The 21,600-nt window shown below is 41.1% G+C and overlaps 1 protein-coding gene across 4 annotated transcripts in view; it reads right to left on the bottom strand.

Moving 5' to 3' along the window:
• wdr25 (WD repeat domain 25) overlaps positions 1-21,600 on the bottom strand; it is a 102,083-nt gene that overhangs the window by 25,882 nt on the left and 54,601 nt on the right. For all 4 annotated transcript variants that reach the window (XM_060829264.1, XM_060829266.1, XM_060829265.1 and 1 more), the window contains exon 3: positions 3,322-3,469. In XM_060829264.1, the coding sequence (XP_060685247.1) occupies positions 3,322-3,469 (148 nt within the window). The remainder of the gene's footprint in view (positions 1-3,321; positions 3,470-21,600) is intronic.

Genomic DNA, 21,600 nt, shown 5'->3' with positions numbered 1-21,600 from the left:
AACTAGACAAACTACCTGATGAGACACTGCTGAGTTTGCTATGGTGAGCTTTTACGATCCAGAGAAAGAGAGGCCAGAAGAAGATTCCCATCAGAAGAAAATGTCCCTACCAGATGTGCAATTCAGCATTTTCAATGCAGTTAAAGAAATTCATTCAGAGAAGTTGGTAAGCTAGCCTGTGTCTGTATGTCCCAAAAAAGGAGAGAATGACATCTGGTACATGTACAGAAAATAATTGATAACTCGACCATTAAGGTTGCATGTTTGTAGAAGACACCACTGGAAGAAAAAGAGTAGAATCTTTGTTTTTGCTGTTTACAAGATTATTTTTCCAAACTGACTAATATATAGCTTTTTAAAAAAACGACATTTTGTATTATAAATTTATGCTCTTTTCTTTGGTGTTAAAGCTGGGCACCTCTGTGTTGAAGCCTTCAAGATGTTAATAGGAAATGACTGTGGAGATAAAGATAAACTATTTCCACTGGCTGGATCCTCTGAAACCATGAATAATCTGAGAATTAGGGCCAGACTGTTCAGGGAGATGTTAGAAAGTACCTTTACACACAAAGGGTGTTAGATGTATTCCACAACTCTCTTCCACAAATGGCAACAGATGCTGGATCAATTGTTAATTTTAAATCGGAGAGATAAATTTTTATTAAGCAGAGGTATTAAGAAATATGTGTCAAGCTTTATGGAGTTAGTCTACAGGTCAGCTATGATCTCATTGAATGGTGGGACAGGGTGGAGAGGCTGAACGGCCTCTACTCATTTCTATGGTCTTCAGTATACTGGCAACTTCACGTGAATATGTTCAGTGGCTGACCTCCATAATAACCAAATTGCAAAAGTACTGCCTTGTCCAATATTACCATCAGCTGGGACCATCACAATAAATCAAAGGAGAACCAAAGGTGCATTTGGGAGGTCTAGTGAGGGAATGATTATTACAATAAATAGAAGGTTCTCTAGGGAATACTGAGGAACACAGGAACCTTCATGTACAAGCTCACAGAATTCCAGTGTGCAAACAGGCCTTTTGGGCCATCGAGTACACACCAACTCTCTGAAAAGCACCCCACCCAGATTCAACTTCCTACCCTATCCCCGCAACCTTGCATTTCCCATGGTTAATCCATCTGGCCTGTACGTCCCTGGACACTGTAGGCAATTTAGCATGGCCAGTCCATCTAACCTTTGGACTTTGGACGTAGATCCCTGAAGATGTCAGCACAGGTAAACAAGGTGGTGAAGAAGGCATATTAGATTCTTGTTGCGCAGCCTGCAACATATTATCAATAAGGATGAGCATCTCACCAAGACCTTCCCTAGGCCTCCACTTCTCACCTTAAAACAACCACTGAACCTTAAACAGATGATCGTTCACAGCAAATTGCCCAGCCTTCAATACAAGATTGACCACAACACCATACAACCCTGTCACGTCAGCCACTGCAAGGTGTGTCAATGTGTCCACACAGATACCACCATTATCCTTAGGGACACCACCTACTGTGTGTGCAGCACATATTCATGTGACTCGCCCAACGTTGTCTATGTCATAGGCTGCAGGTAAGGATGACCTGAGGCAAGGTTTCTGTTTCTACCATCCTTTCCCTCCAGATTCCCATTATCTGCTCTAGGTGAAGAGAAACTTTTCCTCTTATCTCCACTAAACTTCCTGACCCTTGCCTTATATCTATGTTACCTGGTCATTGATCACTCCACCAAGGAGACAAGTTTCTTCCCATCTAAAATATCTATGCACCTCATAATCTTATATACCTCAATCAAGTCCACAGTCAGTCTTCTCTGCTCCAAGGAAAATAACCCCAATCTATCCAAGCTCTCTTTAAAATTCTCCAGCCCAGGCTACATCCTGGTAAATCTGTACCTTCTCCAGTATAATCACATCCCTCCTTCAATGTGGATTCCAGAACTGCACACAATACTCTAGCTGTGGCCTAACCAACATCTTATACAGTTCCAGCATCTTCTCCCTGCAGTTTTAAACCTCCTAATAAAGGCTAATAAAGGCAAGTACTCCACAAGTCTTCTTAATTACTTTATCTATCTGTCCTGCAACCCTGGTCATGTACACCAAGGTCCCTCTGATTCCTCAGTGCTTCCCAGGATGCTCATGTTCATCATGTAGTTCCTCGTCTTGCATATCCCACCCAAGTGCATCATCTCAAACTTATCCGAATTGAGTTCCATTTGCCACCAATAAGCCCATCTGATCAGGCTGTTTATATTGTCCTGTAATCTAAGGCTATTCTCCTCCCCATCAATCTGCATATCATCCTCAAAGTTACTAATTAACCCTGCTACATTCAAGTCTAAATCATTTATATATATATCTGTTCGATATAACGCGATAGTTTCGTTCCCGTCCAATCCAACGTTCTGCAGAACCAACTGTACCATAAACTGCAAGAGCCCAACACTAATACTAGTGGAATTCCACTGGAGACAGGCTTCCAGTTAAAAAAAACACCCCTCAACAATTACCGTCTGTTTCCCACAACTCAGTCAGTTCTGCATCCAACTTGCCAAATTTCCTGGATCATTCCTTTACCTTCCCAAGTACCCAAAAAAAGTTGTGTAAAGCTGCCCCTAATAAAAAGACCTGATAAGAATAAAGTTAAAAATCACACAACACCAGGTATAGTTCAACAGGTTTATTTGGTAGCACTAGCTTTCGGAGCGCTGCTCCGTCATCCACCTCATAAAGGAGCAGCGCTCGGAAAGCTGGTGCTTTCAAATAAACCTGTTGGACTATAACCTGGTGTTGTGTGATGTTTAACTTTGTACATTCCAATCCAACACCGGCGTCTCCAAATCATGATAACAATAAAAATCTTTAATTACTAAACTCTTGGGTCTTCGGGTAAATGAAAGCTCATACCATCATTACATGTAAACTACATGAAGACTACACCTCCATTGTACATGATAGCAGAAACAGCCCTGTGAATTGGAGAAGGAAATTTAAGGAGAGAGATCTTTACAAGAAATTACTCAATTGATCCTTTCACACCAAAACCGAGATAATATCCAGTGATTAAACCTGTGGGCAGATATGGTTTTCAACCATAATTACATTTTTAGTATTTCACAGCTAAAGCATGCAAAGCTGAAGACACAACCATGAAAACCAGAAGTTTCAAACCTGAAAGAACAATAGAATTGGATAGAAAAACATGTATGGATGGATTTACACCACATCCTTCACTATATTAATTTTTTTCATGTGGGGGGGGTTACATCTAAGATTAACATCTGAAAATTAAAACAAAAATTATAACAGCACTATACCTGTTTCAATATCTGTCAGATGAATCATAGAATCAAATCCACCACTGAGGACATTTCTTCCACAGGAAGACCACTGAGCATCACGAACTGCCCCAGAATGGCACAGGTAAGTCATCAGGCATCTTCCTGTTTCAACTGCATCCCATATCTATTGGAAGGTCAAACAATAGAAATGTAGTTTTAAAATTGAATTTGTATTCACTTAGTCAACTTCAAACCTACTACTTCATGAAATGAAAAAGGAAATGAAACAAAACAGACCACACTAGGCACCAGAATTGACAGAAGCAAATGCAAGTCCTGTCAACTCTTATAAATCTGTCTTATTTATATCTAGGGACATAAATCTATGAATATGTTTTGTGCCAAATTAGGAGAGTTATTCTACACACTCATCAAACAACAACCTGACATAGTCACAATCACAGAATCATACCTTACACCGATGTCACAGATACCGGCATCATCCCTGACTATGTGGTGTCCCACTGGCAGGACATATCCATAGAATAGTAGCATACAGTCAAGAGGAGTTCCCTTTGGAGTCTTCCACAATAACTATAGACTCTACAAACTCCCAGCACTAAGTCAAACATGGGCAAACAAATCTCCTTCTAATTAGTACTGAACAAACCCCCTTCTCCTCAAGCTGATGAATATTGTTAAATGTCACTTGAAATAAAAACTAAGGGTGGCAAGGGTCCAGAATACTTTGGGTTGGAGACTTCAACATCATCATCAACAGTGGCTAAGTTGCTCCATTACTGAACAGGCTGGCTGACCTCGAAAGAATATAACTGCAAGACTGGATCGATGGCAGGTGAGAAAAACAATAAGAGAGAAATCAACCCCACTTGACAGTATCCATCAATATTTCACAGATGTAACTGCCCAAAATAGAATGGGTAGATACTGCTACTGGAAATAAAGTTTTCTTCGTAATAATGTAACTCTCCATCATCTTGTTTGGCATTAGCTCCATAGTGAATGGGGTAGAGATCCTACAGATCTGAAAACTCAGACTTGGTATCCATGAGGCACTGTGGACAAGAAGAAGCAGCAGCAGAGTTGGATTCACCCACAATCTCTAATTTCACTGCTTGACGTATGGTCACTCTACCATTACCATCAAGTCAGGGGTTCAACTCAGGTTCAATGAAGAGTGTCAGAGGGCATGCCAGCCGCAGTGGTACCGGGCACAACTAAAGATGAGGCATCATTTAGTGAAGCACACAGGATTCTTGCATGATGAACTGTGGAAGCAGCTTGTGACAGATGGAGCTAAGCCATCCCACAAACAGCAGAATAGATCAGAGTCCTGCAGTCCTGCCACGACCAGTCTTAAATAGTGATGGATGATTAAACAAAAGGAGTAGAAATCCACCAGTATTCCAGTTCTTAATGTGCAAGTCCAGCATGTCAGTGCACAAGGTAAGGCTGAAGCATTTGTAACCATCTTCATCTACAAGTGCCGAAGGATGATTTACTTCAGCTTCTTGCTAAGGTTCCCAGCTTCACACATGGTAGTTTTCAATCACTCAATTCACAGAGTATAATGAAAAGACGTTTGAAGGCACCAGATACTACAAACATTATGGGCCTTGACAACATCCTGGCAATGGTACTGAACACCTGTGCTCTAGAACTAGCTATGTCACTAGCCAAGCTGTTCAATACAACCACAATACTGCCAAATGTCCAGCAATGTGGACAATTATCTCAGCACACCCTCTCCACAAAGAGAAGTCAAATCCAATCCAACCAATTACTATCATATCAGTGTATTTATGATTATCAGCAAAATGATGTGTAAGGGGTCATTGACAGAAATATGAAGCAACAGCTCCTTAGCAGTAACCTGCCCACTGACACTCAGATTGCATTACTGACCTCCTGACCTTATTACAGCCTTGGTTCAAACTAGATCAAACGAGTGTAACTCCAGAGGTGAAATGAAAATTCCTGTCTTCCATGTCATGTAGGAGTTCAGAGTACAGCATCACAGAACCCTAGCAAGACCGGAGTCAATGGCAATCAGAGAAAACCTCTCCACTGGCTGGAGTCATACCTAGTAAAAAGGAAATGGTTTCATTTGCTGGGATTCAATCACCAACAGTTGCAATTTGTCATTGCAGGAGCTCCTGAGGGCAGAATCACAGGGGATGCTAGTCATTGAGGAGGTGATGCCTCGAGGGATTTACACTAGGCTATTAATCTGGAGATTCAGAATGTTCTGGTGATCTGGGTTCAAATCCCATTGCAGCAGATGGTGGAATTTGAATTCAATAAAAAGAAGTCTGAAATTAAGAATCTAATGACCACCATGAATTCTATTGTCGACCCCATCAGGTTCACTAATGTCTTTTGCAAATCCCAACCTGGCCTAGCCTCCATATGACTTTAGACCCACTGCCATATGGTTGATTCTTAGAAAGGCAATAAATGCTGGCCTCGGCAGCAAAAACCTCATCCCATGAATACATTAAAAAAAGGAACTGTATACCATTTGTAAAGTGCAATCAGCAATTCACCAAGGCTCATTTAAGTGTATAAATTAGGAGCAGAAGTGGCTCATTCACACCTTCAAGCTCCATAAGATGACTGCTGACCTTCTTATGTTTCAATTTCCACATTCCCATTCACTCTGGATAACCTTTTGATTCCCTTGCATAAGAAATATCTGGCAATCTCATCATTAAAAATATTCAGTGACCAATATATACCGTATTGAGGCAGAGTTCCAAAGTCACACAATACTCAGATAGAAATTTCCCTCACCTGTCTTCAAAAGGTAGCCCTAATTTTAGTTCAAAATCTATCTCAAAATGGAACATCCTTTCCATATTCACCTTGTCAAGAAAATTCAGGATCTTATAATCATCGACTCACTTCCTGCTTATCGAAATAAGCACAGCCTGTCCAATTATTCTTCACTGGATAACCAGGCACAATGGATGAGAATGTCACTGGATGAGAAATCCAGAAGCCCAAACTCTTGTTCTGGGGATGTAGGAACGAATTCCACTAGGTCAGATTGTGAAATATGAATTCAATAAACATCTGGAGTTAATCACAAGCCTTAGTGACCCCAGTTGATTGTTGTAAAAATCCAATTGGTTTATTAATGTCCTTGAGAGAAGGGAATCCACTATCCTTACCCACTCTGGCCTACTCATGACTCCAATGTGGTTGGCTCATAACTGCTCTCTGGGCAGTTAGAAATGGGTGAATAAATGTTGGCATAGCTGGCAATGCCCATATCCCATGAACAAATAAAAAGAAAACCTGCACAAAGTATAAATCAAGTAAATGACCTCTGAAATGCCTCCAACATATTTGCATTCCTTTTAAAATAAGACCAAACTGTACACAGTATTAGAGATGTGATTGCACCAACACCGTGTATAACTGAAGTTCAATTCTTCTCATAACAATGGATAGCATTCCATTAGACTTTTTAATTACTTGTTGTACCTGCATACTATTTTTTTCTTTCTTGTACATGAGCTAATCTAGGTCTCTGCACCTCAGAACTCTGCAATAATTCTCTATTTAAATAATGCTCTTTTTTTTATTCTTCCTGTCAAAATACAACTTGATAGTTTTCCACATGATACTCCATCTGCCAGATTTTTGCCTGCTCACTAAATATTGGTCTGTATTCTTGTTATATAATCTTCACAACATGCTTTTTGACCTACCATTGTGTCATCTGCAAATTTAGCCAGGATGCCTCTGATCCCATAATCTAATTCATGATTATAAATCGTAAAACGTTGAGGGACCAGCCTTGATTCCTATGGGTCACCACATGCCATATCCTACAAATCTGAAAAAGCCCTCATTAATGCAAACTCTGTTTTCTGCTCACCAGCTAAAATTCTCTGAAACAAGTATATTACCCCAAACATAACAATCTCCTACTTAGAGTAATAACCTTTCATATGTACTCTTGATGTAAGTTTGCTCAATGAGCTGGAAGATTCATTTTCAGACGTTTTGTCACCATACTAGGTAACATTATCAGTGAGCCTCCAGTGAAGCACTGGTGGCATGGCCTGCTTTCTATTTATGTGTTTAGATTTCCTTGGGTTGGTGATGTCATTTCCTGTTCTTTTTCTCAAAGGTGGTAAGTGGGATCCAAGTTAATGTGTTTGTTGATAGAGTTCCGGTTGGAGTGCCATGCTTCTTGGAATTCTCATGCGTGTCTCTGTTTAGCTTGTCCTAGGATTGACGTGTTGTCCCAGTCGAAGTGGTGTCTTTCCTCATCTGTATGTAAAGATACTAGTGAGAGGGGGTCATGTCGTTTTGTGGCAAGTTGATGTTCATGTATCCTGGTGGCTAGTTTTCTGCCTGTTTGTCCAATGTAGTGTTTGTTACAGCTCTTGCAACGTATTTTGTAAATGACATTAGTTTGCTTGTTGTCTGTATACAGTATCTGGGCATACTGTAGGTGGTTGAGTCTGGATGGTCTTCGGAGGGTTGGTACAGATTCGATGAACTGAACAGGCTCTTTCTGGAATGTAGAGATTCTACACAAACCTGCTTAAATAGCCTCATCTTCTCTGAATAGGGACGTAATTTTCTCAGTAATCAGTCCAAGATTATATAACAATATTACATGGGTAATATTGAAGTATTTAGAGAAATGTAAAGGAAAGTTCATGGAAAGTGTTTCACTTGTTAAGGCAGTTATAACACAGAATTTGAGAAGTCTTTGCCATGCACAGCATATAAGTTGGAATTTCAATGACACATCAAGATCTATAGAACAAAGCGCAGCCTCAATATAATGTGGTACCTGTACCACTCAAGCTCAATGTTATGCTATAGCTATGAGCTGGATATGAACCATTTTCATTGAAACATAACACTGAGACTTTAGCTATTTCTCTCTCCATAGATGCTGCCAAGCCTGCTGACTTTCTCCAACACTGTTAACATTTTAGTTGTATTTTTTTGCCCAAATTGTAAAATCAACAGTAAATTGTGGTCAAGCCCCAATCCTTGCACATTAAATGTGACCAAGACAAATCCCATAGATTTGCTAGCAATCAAACCAAACCTAATGGGCGGCACGGTGGCACAGTGGTTAGCACTGCTGCCTCACAGCGCCAGAAACCCGGGTTCAATTCCCGACTCAGGCGACTGCCTGTGTGGAGTTTGCACGATCTCCCCGTGTCTGCGTGGGTTTCCTCCGGGTGCTCCGGTTTCCTCCCACAGTCCAAAGATGTGCAGGTCAGGTGAATTGGCCGTGCTAAATTGCCCGTAGTGTTAGGTAAATGGAGGGGAATGGGTGGGTTTCGCTTCGGCGGGTCGGTGTGGACTTGTTGGGCCGAAGGGCCTGTTTCCACACTGTAAGTAATCTAATGTCAGTAATTACTAAGAGGCACAAAGCTGCACTAACACTTAGTTGCTCCTTCAGATGTATTTCATTCTTGTAGCAGACTTTTAATTCCCACCAATGTCACTCTAACTTAGAATGCCTGACCATCTTTCACCTCCCAAGGTTCACTCTTGTTTTCCAAATAGTATTCCCACACAAACTGTATGCATAACTTGAGAATCCTTCTCATCTCCCTCTGGTCTCTGCATACATCAGTATTTACTGTGGAAAAGAATATGGAAGATATAGACTGTAGGGAAATAGATTCATGTCTCACAAACTTGATTGAATTTTTTGAAGAAGTAACAAAGAAGATTGATGAGAGCAGAGCAGTAGATGTGATCTATAAGGACTTTAGTAAGGCATTCGACAAGGTTCCCTATGGGAGACTGATTAGCAAGGTTAGATCTCATGGAATACAGGGAGAACTAGCCATTTGGATACAGAACTGACTCAAAGGCAGAAGACAGAGGGTGGTGATGGAGGGTTGTTTTTCACACTGGAGGCCTGTGACCAGTGCAGTGCCACAAGGATCGGTCCTGGGTCCTCTACGTTTTGTCATTTACATAAATGATTTGGGTGCGAGCGTAAGAGGTACAGTTAGTAAGCTTGTAGATGACACCAAAATTGGAGGTGTAGTGGACAGTGAAGAGGGTTACTTCAGATTACAACAGGATCTGGACCAGATGGGCCAATGGGCTGAAAAGTGGCAGATGGAGTTTAATTCAGATAAATGCGAGGTGCTGCATTTTGGGAAAGCAAATCTTAGCAGGATTCATACACTTAATGGTAAGGTCCTCGGGAGTGTTGCTGAACAAAGAGACCTTGGAATGCAGGTTCAGAGCTCCTTGAAAGTGGAATCTCAGGTAGATAGGATATTGAAGAAGGCGTTTGGTATGCTTTCCTTTATTAGTCAGAGTATTGAGTATAGGAGTTGGGAGGTCATATTGCGGCTGTACAGGACATTCGTCAGGCCACTGTTGGAATATTCTGTACAATTCTGGTCTCCTTCCTATCGGAAAGATGTTGTGAAACTTGAAAGGGTTCAGAAAAGATTTACAAAGAATGTTGCCAGGGTTGGAGGATCTGAGCTACAGGGAGAGGCTATATAGACTGGGGCTGTTTTCCCTGGAGCGTCGGAGGCTGAGGGGTGACCTTATCGAGGTTTACAAAATTATGAGAGGCGTGGATAGGATAAATAGGCAAAGTCTTTTCCCTGGGGTCGGGGAGTCCAGAACTAGAGGGCATAGGTTTAGGGTGAGAGGGGAAAGATATAAAAGAGACCTAAGGGGCAACTTTTTCACACAGCGGGTGGTACACGTATGGAATGAGCTGCCAAAGGATGTGGTGGAGCTGGTACAATTGCAACATTTAAGAGACATTTGGATGGGTATATGAATAGGAAGGGTTTGGAGGGATATGAGCTGGATGCTGGCAGGTGGGACTAGATTGGGTTGGGATATCTGGTCCGCATGGATGGGTTGGACCGAAGGGTCTGTTTCCATGCCGTACATCTCTATGACTCTATGACGTGGAGCTGGCTACAGCACTAACTCGCTCTCTCGAACCACTTCCTCAGTTAGAGTAGCATTGTTTTCTCTTGGTGGTCTCAATTCACTCTCAGGTATTCTTATATTTCCTCCTGGGCTCTGTAATCGTTGATTGTTCTTGAGGGTGGAATTTTCCCAGCATTTGAACAAAGTTGGGAGAATAATGTGAGATTTAAAAAATGAGAACCTTGATACTGAGACAAAAAAAGTATGATTTTTCCCTTAGGTTTTCAGTAGTTAGGTAGGAATCGCCATTAGTAACTGGTGAGAGTTGTCTTTGCATGCAATAGCATCTCATTATTAGCTAATCTTGCCTCATTTTATGCCAGTTGTTATTTTCCCAGGTAGTGGTGAGAAACTAAGCGGTGTCAATTCTCATTGTGAAAGTTACTTGGTGACTGCAGCTTGCTGGCATTTTCTTCAGACATTCTTTAGGGCCTGCCTTCCCCATCATCTCTGGGCATACTCCAAGGGCAGGAACTACCTACACTCCTTGTACATGGAATCTGTCATCAGCAAATCACCAGTCTCAACACATCACCATGGCACATGTTGGACGCACTTTTAATCCAGTTCAGCACTTCACAAACTACAATTTGAAGCAAAGCAACACCTTACAATACAATGTTGCTTTGTGCACAGCAACAGGCACCTAACTTATGCATTGGAACAGATTCGACCATAGTCAGTCGAATCTCAGATGGCGACTCAACAGACTACAGAAGACCTGGAAAAATGGTGCACTGAGAACAACCTTGCTCTCAATGCAAGCAAAACCAAGGAACACATTATTGACTTTTGGCGGATGTTATTCATGCCCCCTTACACATTAACAGGACAGAGGTGGAACGAGTGGTCATCCACAACAAGCTTTCTTGGACTCTTCATGTGGATGCACTGAATACAAAGGCCCAACAATGTCTCTTCTTCCTCAGGCAGCTGAGAAAATTTGGCTTGATGGTGAATACCCTTGTCAACTTCTTCAGGTGCGCCATCGAGAGCATTCTGTCTGGATGTATTGCTACCTGGTATGGGAACTCTCCCGTTCAAGATTGGAGACGGTTACAACGAATGGTGAACTTGGCCCGGACAATCACAAAGGCCAACCTCCCATTTACAGAATCCATCTATCAGGCTCGCTGCCCACTCTGGCAATGTTTTTTCTACAACCTCTACCATCAGGGAGAAGGTACAGAAGCCTGGACACATGCACCTGCCAGTTTCAAAACAGTTCCTACCCTACTGTTGTTAGAATACTGAATGGACTCACAAACTCTTAACATTTGTGTGTACCTGTGTTTTTGATTTTGCTGCTGTTACCTATTATTTACTTATCTATGCTCCTTGACTATGTGATCTGCCTGTATTGCTCACAAGATAAAGCTTTTCACTGTGCCTCGGTATTCTTGACAATAAATTCAATTCAATTCAATTCAGGTTGTATCACAGGTCTCTTGGCTTGCTTTTGAGAAAGTTTATAGCCTTAAATGTTGTCCTTAAACATTTAGACTAAAATGTAATTTTGAATTATAGAACACATTTGCTGCATACTAGAAAATGGTATGGCAGGGAAAAAAAGATAAATAAGAACATTTGCCTTAACATCAGCAAATCTGTATAAGCAAGACACCGAGTAATAACATTCACGGCTGCTCAGTTGTGAAATTAATAAACAAAGTTTAATTCTGATCTCGGAACAAAACTCAGTATCAGATTAACTTCTCCTGAATTATTGTCCTTCGCTATTATTTGTCTAGTTCAGAACATGCAGTGCTTTCATTAACTTTTATGTTTGTGACAGCAACGCATTTGTAAACCTGTGCATAAAAATAGTCTGTTTTTGATAGTAGGACAGAGTAGCTGGCCAGGGCTCTCGAAAGAAGAGTGATTTCTCTCTCCTAGATTATTAGAATCCAGTTAGCCTGACTTATAAGTGTCAGTGTTATGTTGTAACAGTGATGTTATTAATAATGGGGATAATTAAAATTAAACTAAACTGTCTGTAAGAATTCTTTTAATTCCAGACTTCCAAAGAGTACAATCTCCGTACGAAGTGAGAGAGGCTTACAGGCCTGACTCCACAAGGGATTCCCTGGGTCATCTCCTATCTGTACTTTAACAATTTGGTGCTGTGAGCAGGGTTCCAACAAGGGCTATGTTTGAGTGAAACTGGGAAAGAGGAACTTCACCTACAGGTCAGACCCAAGACTAATGTGCCCACAAGGTCAGATTATACCTTAACTGCTCTCAGTCTGTGTCATGAGTGGCTTCCCCCACATCACTCTCATAGTACCCTGATGGAACCCTAAATGAGATTGTTTAAATAGATACTAAAAACAGAAACGGTCAGGGTTTTAGAATGGCAAGAATGTTTTGCAGAAATAATTAGTCTTGTTGTTCATAGTCAGGTTGTTATCTTCTAAAATGTTTGTGGGTGTGTGTGGTGGGGGGCGGGGAGAGAGAGAGAGAAAGCACAAGTGGGACAGACAGACAGAAACTCGCACTGATTCCCTGCAGCTTGCAGAACATTTAACCCTTTGAGATTCAGTTCAGATGAACATTTGTTTGTTGGTGAGTGAATGTCTGTGTTTTGCGTTTTATGAGGTTGGAGCCCTTGTATATCTACAGCTTTATGGAGATTTAAAATAGGTGGGATAAATATGGATGCAACTCGAGATAAGATGGAAGCTAAATGAATCCTAATTATGAGAAACAACTAAGGAGAATATCGGCTGCAGCTGCTCACCAGAATAAGGATTGGCCTCTAGGAGGCACACATGACTTAAATCTACTCATTAAAATTGAACAAGGGATTTGGGGAAAAAAGAAAGGGAAGTAAGCAAAAAGAAGCCACGTCAGCTTGGAATTAGGTAGCTGGGGAAAAATAGGAAAAATCTATGAAATCATCATGGAGACAAAACTGTATTAAAAGGGGAATCAGTCCACTAACTGAGGAAGGATCTAAACTAAATTGGTCAGAACTAAAACACAAATGTGAAGCACATGATTTATAAGCAGAATTGGAATTGGCTAGGGAGAAAATGAAAAACAAAGGACAAAGGCTGTTCCTTATACCCCACCCTACTCTCTCCCAAAGACCCATTACTAACGAATCTTGATCCATCTGTGGATGAGAAATGGGACATAGATTCGGAGAAGGAAATATTTTATGCCTCCCAATCTCCTCCGGCTCCCCCTCAAAACTCACTCAAAATACGGCCAAGGCAAACACGTTTCATAAAACAAAAAGTCGCCTGCACTCCCCTCCCTAATCTGAGGATGAACGTGCCAAGGCCCATGCCCTTCTCCCAACTGTTCAGCTAAATAAGGATTCGGCTTACAATGAACCCGTAGCCCACCGCACTAGGAGTCAATTAAAAGTAAAACGTGGAGGAAACACTGAAGAGACTCCTTTGATTTGCACTGCCCCTATACTAATAAATCCCAAATTCATGGATGAATTGCAGTCAAAGTTTTGGGACCTTAATATCAGTCCTTGCATTCACCCTGATGTGGGAGGGTCAAAGAGAAATGTCCCGAATAGAAGAGTTCCTAACCCACAGGCCCTGAATCTGGGACAAGCCCAATTTTGGGATCCATGCCAATCATGGAAACCTCATGAACTCTCAAGCATTATCAATAAGGCTCTAGATTATGGAAAGAATCCTGAGGGATTTGTTAATTACATTAATAGCACCAGGAGCATTTATAATGCTGCCTCCCAAGATCTACTTCACCTCTGAGAATGCACCCTTTCCCCTGAAAAATCGACTGAGTTCTTAGAATATTTACAATGTTATAATCATAGCCAGCTTGTAGTCTGACACAACGCCGAACCTAATAGATCAGATTGGATTATTACCTGTCTCCACCAAGGAGTGCGTCGTGCAGTTGATGTGGGTAAAGTCTTAACATATAAACCCAGCTCTGGTGAAGGGGGTAAGGAGCTCCTTACCTGTTTTAAGGAATGCTAATGGCACTTAACTCTATTGATGCTACCTACCCACAAGGGCAATCAACCCAATTTAATGCCCTATGTATGACCTGATCAGGTACAGGAAGCTATTAAAACCCACAACATCCACTGGCAAGATGCCGACGTTGTACATTTCAGCCGAGAGGTTTGTTACTTCTGGGAACTAAAGGATCCCAACAGTAAGGCTATCATCGGCAAAGTCAAGACAGAACATGCCCGAACTACAGGGGCTAAACCTCGACCCGGTATTCAAAATAGACCTTTCTGTCTGCAAGGTCAGTCAAACTATCAAATGGAACCCTCATACTATCATCCAGTATGGCAGGACAGTAGGCATGATACCGTGTATTCACAACATCCCAATGGACCTTGGGGTCCTCCTATGTATCCTCTCCAACAGTCCACGATGCCCCTTACTCCCGATACATCCTCTCATTACTCTTCACCGCCTAGAGTTCCCCAACAATCACATGTTTGTTTCAATTGTAATCAACCAGGACACTGGTCCAAGAACTGTTCTTTCCCAAAGCAGACCCCGGTTGATCGCCGGAGTGGAAGCAACCTCTTGGTCGCCCTCCCCAAGGACCTCAGCAGGTTGCCCCTTTTACCACACAAAACCTTTTTCCATCCTTGACACCTGTGTTACAGCTGTTCTCACCCAGCAATATGGCTCCTCTTGATGCCCAGTAGCATTTTATTCTACTAAGCTTGACTCTGATGCTCAGGGTATGCCCTTCCTGCACCCCGATTCTCCATGCCATCCATTTTATGGTAGTGGCTGCCTCTAATATAGCATTACATCAAAATGTAGGAATCTGTATCTCACATTCTGCAGTGTCCTGGCTTACCTCAAAACGTAATCAACACCTGACTATGGCTCGTCTTAGTCGCTATGAGGTTTTGCTACTTCAGAGTCGGCTTCTCTCCTTTGAATACTGTTCTAACATTAACCTCTTGAATTGCCTATTCCTTCCTGTGATTGTGTTCTCATAAATGATCTTGTTAATAACCATGTCTTGATCTTAAGGATCAGGGTCTTGTGAACGCTGACCTTTCACTTCATGTCGGTGGTTCTTCTTCTATCTCTCCAGAGGGCAAATGCTTGTCATGATATATGATTGTCACTTTGTCCCATACAAATAGAAGCTTATTCTGTTGACCCACCCTGTTCCGCCCAGCAAGCTGCTCACCTTGCTGAAGGAAAGTCAGCTAATATCTATACTGATTCCCGCTATGCCTTTGGATGTGCCCATGATTTTGGTCAATTCTGGCAGCAGCGCAGCTTCCTTGCCTCATCAGGAACCCCTATCCTCAATGCTGCTTATGTTGCTAATCTCCTCAGTGCTATTCAACTTCCCTCTCATGCTTCCAATGTTACTAAAGGCAACAATGCTCCTGACATGGCTGCTAAAAAAGCAGCTTTTGAGCTTGGGAAAGCCCCTGAGGACTCTCTGGTCTGCATCATTAACTGCCCAACACCCTAATGATGTGCATGTCACGGCAGAAGAGATGCACAAGTACCTGATTAAGCTAGCCAAAGCATTGCCACCTTATCATCAACAGGTCAAAGCAGCCTATTGAGTACCAGGGAAGGAAGAAGAAAGAGCTCTAATGTTTAAAAACGTTAACTCTGGTGACCACGCATCATTGAAAGACTTTTATTGTGAAAAGTTGGGCCCCCACTGGAAAGGTCATTACCTAGTTCTTCTGACAATTGAAACTGCAGTAAAGGTAGAAGAATGTTCAACATGGTTTACAAAGGACATTGCAAGCTTGTATCCCCCTCACAGTCTTAGTGTTAGTAATGATATAGACATCCAATGAAAACCTAACCCAAGTACATGTGCCCAAATGTAACCAACCCATCTGTGATATCTCAGACCAGCTAAAACTCCAATGTGACTGTATAAATGAAACCTGTACTAATACCATTGAAAGTCATGAATGCAGCTGCCCAGCTGAAACTCGTTTATCCAAACATCACTCTCAATCATATTGTCATCCTTTCAACACTTCTATGCCAGTCATCATGAGATGGCACAATTCCATAACCTCATCCGCTCTGTCAACCAAAAACTTTTACTTTTACTTTTACTGTTTCCCTCTCAAAATGAACCATACAGAGTGCAGTATTGAGCACATAGTACTGAAATCACCAAACCCTAAGGCACCTATTGACATGAGACTGAACACCTGTACCTTCTTGATGGAATCCTCCCCTATCCGGCCTACCGCCACAGACAGAAATACCTTTACATAGTTTACACATTTCCTGTATTCAGTCACGACTATAATCAAAAGACAAGCTGGAAAAATGAAAAAAATCCAAAAATACTATGCGCACTCAATCCTCCAAGTTTTACTAATGGCTTCTTTATTCAAGCTAAACCTCCTAATCCATGTGTTATCTGCTCACTCCTCCATCATTCTGATGTACAGTGTATAAATAGGGCTCACCCACTTATGCAATACCTCATTTGTGATGGAAAAATCCATTTGGAAGAAGAAGCGCGTTGCTGTGTGAAGTGCACTAACCAACCTAAAGGATTCAACGTAAACATTGTTCCGTTGTTAGAATGGTGCTTTGAAAGACTTTCCAGTACCAACAACATGGAGCAAGCAAAATAAAAATTACGTAAAAATATTATCAAAGACACTGGTCATACTCCTACTTTCTATCCGTTAATACATTGAACAACTGAATGTTTGATAGCAGCTACTGTTTAAAAGATTCAACTCTTGCTCTGAGTGGGTTGTCATTCACTCACAGAAATGCACCCTAGAAACTCCTTTTAGCCTTCATTGGCTATGCGAAAACAAAGCCTATCCATATGTACCCAATGACTGGTACAGACATTGTGTCCTAGTATAAACCTTACCACTTTTCACCCTCCACCACAAAGTACCTGAAGTAGATGATGAATGGAACTCCCACCAACATGTGAATCAGTGTGGACAAAAAGTAGAGGAGAAACAAAATGGAACTTACACAACTTCTTCTATCAACAAACCTTGTTGGATGTCTTATTCCTGGCCGGGTGTTGAGATGGCCCTAGTTCACATAAGTGACCTTGCATATGACATTGAAAAACCTGCCAACTCAACTGCCCACGCTCTGAAGCTGGTGAACAAAGAGTTACAGGAGACCCAGATGATGATGCTTCAAAATCTGCTCGTGCTAGATTTCCTCCTTGCTAAAGAAGGAGGGACTTGTTCAGTCATTGGCCTGGAACATTGCACTTACATCAATGATTTCTCAAAGGACCTTTTGGATGACACAGATGTTATCAACAAAACGGGTCAAGACCCAGGGAAGGTACCTGCTCCACCATCATCTGACTCATGTGGACGGAGTGTCACTTGCTAGCTATGGTCGCTGTACGAATGGATAGTGTGGGACGTACTGATAGTCCTTGGTCTTAGCCAAGGAGTAGACTTTGTCATCCGCTTATGCATGAAATGGACCGTACATTGCTTTTCACCTAAGCCAAAGAGGAATCTGGTTAATCAACCCTTGTCTACTCCTGTACCTCCATGCCCAAACTCCTATGATGAAATTCAGTTTCATTCAGACTCTGCTCCTTTGGACCCGCCAGAGGAAGCACTTGACTTATTAAGAATACAAATCGACTAAATGGACTAATTTATACTTGTATAAGCTATGTAGTTGTCATGAAATAACAAAAGGAGGGAATGAGAAAGTTTATAGCCTTAAATGTTGTCCTTAAGCATTTAGAATTATAGAACACATTTGCTGCATACTGAATATTTGCCTTAACATCAGCGAATCTGTATAAACAAGACACCGAGTGATAACATTCACGCTGTTCCTTTGTGAAATTAATAAACAATGTTTAATTCAGATCCCGGAATGAAACTCAATATAAAATGAACTTTTCTCCCAAATTATTGTCCTTCGCTATTATCTGTCTAGTTCGAACATGCAGTGCTTCCGTTAATGTTTGTGTTTGTGACAGCAATGCCTTTGTAAACCTGCGTATAAAAATAGTCTGTTTTTGACAGTAGGACAGAGTAGCTGGCCAGGGCTCTCGAAAGAAGAGCGATTTCTATTCTCCTGGATTATTAGAATCCAGTTAGCCTGACTTATAGGTATCAGTGCTATGTTGTAACAGTGATGTTATTAATGATGGAGATAATTAAAATTAAACTAAACGGCCTGTAAAAATTTTTTTTATTCCAGACTTCTAACGTGTATGATCTCCGGGACAAACCGAGTCAGGCTTACAGGTCTGACTCCACAAGGGATTCCCTGGGCTGTCTCATATCTGTACTTTAACACTTTCTTCATTCACTTAGCCATTGCTTGGATGCCTTTCTTCATATTGCCACCTCATTTGCGACTTACAACCTCACAGTAGTTTGTCTTTTAGTGAAGATAGGAAGTTAGGCATCTCGTCCTGGTTGCCAGAATTGAGAAGTCAAAGGAGTGGACATGTTGGTGTACAGCACCATACTAAATCAATGTCAAATGTACAGAATGTGTCAGCAGTTTTTGTGGCCAACACACCACATATGCTTCAACCAATGGCCATGTCTTAAAACCTAAGGGAAGTAGTACTTAGTCCAATCATGAGGGACTATGATCAGTCAGGGACTACCATCACAGTCAGTCATAGACATCATTTGACCTCAGTTGAGAGGACTTGGCCATTGTCAGTCAGCCATTTTGTGGAATCAGGGTTTTGGGGATCCATGTCCTTACAGACCGGGTATTGGGACACGGTCAGTTAAAATCAACCATTCCAGGGATTAAAGTATCCCAGTTGGGAAGATAAATCAGTCAGGGGGTTGAGGTGTCCTCAGTTGGAGGTGTCCTCCCAGGACATTCTGAGGGGTGAGCCACAGTCAGTAATGGAGATTGGGAATTAAATGTCATGGGGTGGAGTTATCAGGATGCAGTGCTATTCTGTGGCAATTTGGAAAGTCAAAAATGGGGACTGCAGCCAGCATGTTGTGATAAGGATGGGTCATGCACTATGGGCAGTGTTTGGATTGGACACAAGATGAGGACAACTGTAGATAAAAGGTTGGGAGCAGAAAGAGCAGTCAACAATTCCTAATCACATGCCAAAGGTCTCAACGGCTGTACAACGGCACAGAGCTGTGTTTTCCTCTCGCATTGAATTTAAGTATCCCAGAACATGTTCCTATAAGCAATGTGGCATTTCTTGGGGGAATGTGGTGAGATTTAGAGTACAATGTCTCAGTCATCGTACTTACAATTTCCCACTGTATCTGCATGTAAGGCTTACGCTGCCATCATCTGAATAACATCACTCACCATCCTGACAGAAACTGCATGTGGTTATCTGTTAGTTACCTAGTGAGTTGCAGAGAAGCAGGAGAATTTAATTGACTGGAATATACACCAAGATAAATACAGCATAATATCAGGAAGTGATTTTAACCAATTTAAATAATGTCAAATCTTGAAGCCTGAGAGGATTAACAGTGTTATTTGAATCTAAAAAATTCCTAGTCACCTATCAATGCACATAATTATACTCTGACTTTTTTTTTAAAGATTGCTAAGAACAACCATGTCAAGTGAGCAATTTGTAGTGTATGACAAAATCATGATTGAATTGGCTGCTGTGTGCTCAATTCATCACGATGACATGTTACACTAAGCAAATACAGTATTTTATCATTCTATTTCCTTGCAAGCTGCAAAGAGATAACTACTGATTATTTTCATGCAAAATTATTAAAACTAATCAATCCTGACAGACATGTGCCACAATTGCACAGAAACATATTTATGCTTTAGAATAGTTATTTCCTGTCCATTTCAGAAGCATGGTGATTTTTTAAATTTACTTTCTGACAAAAATGTTTTTCCTTTTGTTCTAACTCATTGTTGTTATTTCAGGGTTCAACCAGTGACATGATCAGTCTATTCAGTAAATAAATACACAGGGGTCAGAAAATTCCCTGCTTCAATTCCCAGTTTTTGCCCAGTTCATTGTATACATTCACAGGCATATGAAATGAGCCTGACAAAAGGCTTAGATTTATACAGAATTTCCCACATGAACCTTCTGAAGAATCGCTACGGTTGTAGTGCAGGAGGTATGGCAGCTAATCTATGCTGAGTAACTCAAACAGCAATGTGAAAATGCAGCTTTATATATTAATTAAGGAATGTTGCCCAGGATCGTTGGGATATCTCAAACAAAAGCAAAATATTGCGGATGCTGGAGATCTGAAATAACAAAAACAAACTTTTTTTGAAGAAACTCTGCAGGTCAGACAGCATCTGTGAGAAAGAATTAATGTTTCAATAAGACTATTTGGAATTAACAATAACTTTGCTGCTTTTCTTTGAAAAAATACTTGGTATCATTGATATTGATCTGTGCAGGAAGGTAGACCTGGATTTAGTATTTGATCCGAAAGACAGCACTTCCAAAATTACTGTGCTTCCTCAGTACTTGGATCTGAAATGGAGCTTGAACCCAGACCTTGCTATAATTATGATGGGAGCTGCTGGTTGGACTGGGATCGGCAAAGTCAGAAGTCACATTACACCATAAGCTTTCAGAGCGCCGCACCTTCAGGTAACACTTCAGTGTTCTGAAAGCTTATGATTTCAAATAAACCTGTTGAACTACAACCTGGTGTTTTGTGACTTGCTATAGTTGACAGATTGAAGCACTATTAACACAAAATTAGTTATTGGCTTGAAGTTTAACATTAACTTTACATCACAGTGTTAATGATGAAATTAATTATTCTAAAATATATAGTGTAAACTCAATGCATCTTGAACAGTGCTATATTATCTGGTCCTAAAGTTTAATACTGCTATTCCTAACAGATTTCTCCTTTTTGTTACATACAAGTCATTGTGCTGCATTTAGGTGACAAATATATATCTATGTTGAAGCATGAGAGCATCATCACTTTGATATGTCTGCACTACAAATGCAAAGAAATGCCACCGTAGTTTCTATAATCAGAAACATTAACTAATAGGCTGGTGTAAATTCTGTAATGTCAGCTGTTGCAGCACAAAACCTGTCTTTGCCTTCACATGCAGGATAATTCCAGCTAAGATCTCTATATACTAAGAAAACAATTAAATGTTCAATAATAAAAACTACTGCATAACATTTGGTAATCTAGCTGCATAAACTGCAGACAACAGCTCCTGCCCTCCACTGATATTAACGCAATCCCTGAAATGCCATTATCTATTTCTTTGATGAGAGTGTGATGCTGGAAAAGCACAGCAGGTCAGGCAGCATCTGAGCAGGAGAAGCATCTGCAGTTCTCATTTTCTTCTATTTCTTTGGTGTTTAGATACTTTAATATCTGAGAGACAAGAAAATCAAACTACAGGC

This window comes from Hemiscyllium ocellatum, chromosome 8 (assembly GCF_020745735.1).
Source record: "Hemiscyllium ocellatum isolate sHemOce1 chromosome 8, sHemOce1.pat.X.cur, whole genome shotgun sequence".
Lineage (NCBI taxonomy): Eukaryota > Metazoa > Chordata > Chondrichthyes > Orectolobiformes > Hemiscylliidae > Hemiscyllium > Hemiscyllium ocellatum.
The sequence above is the reverse complement of the archived record's forward strand: the minus strand, read 5'-3'. Positions and strand labels throughout refer to the sequence as shown.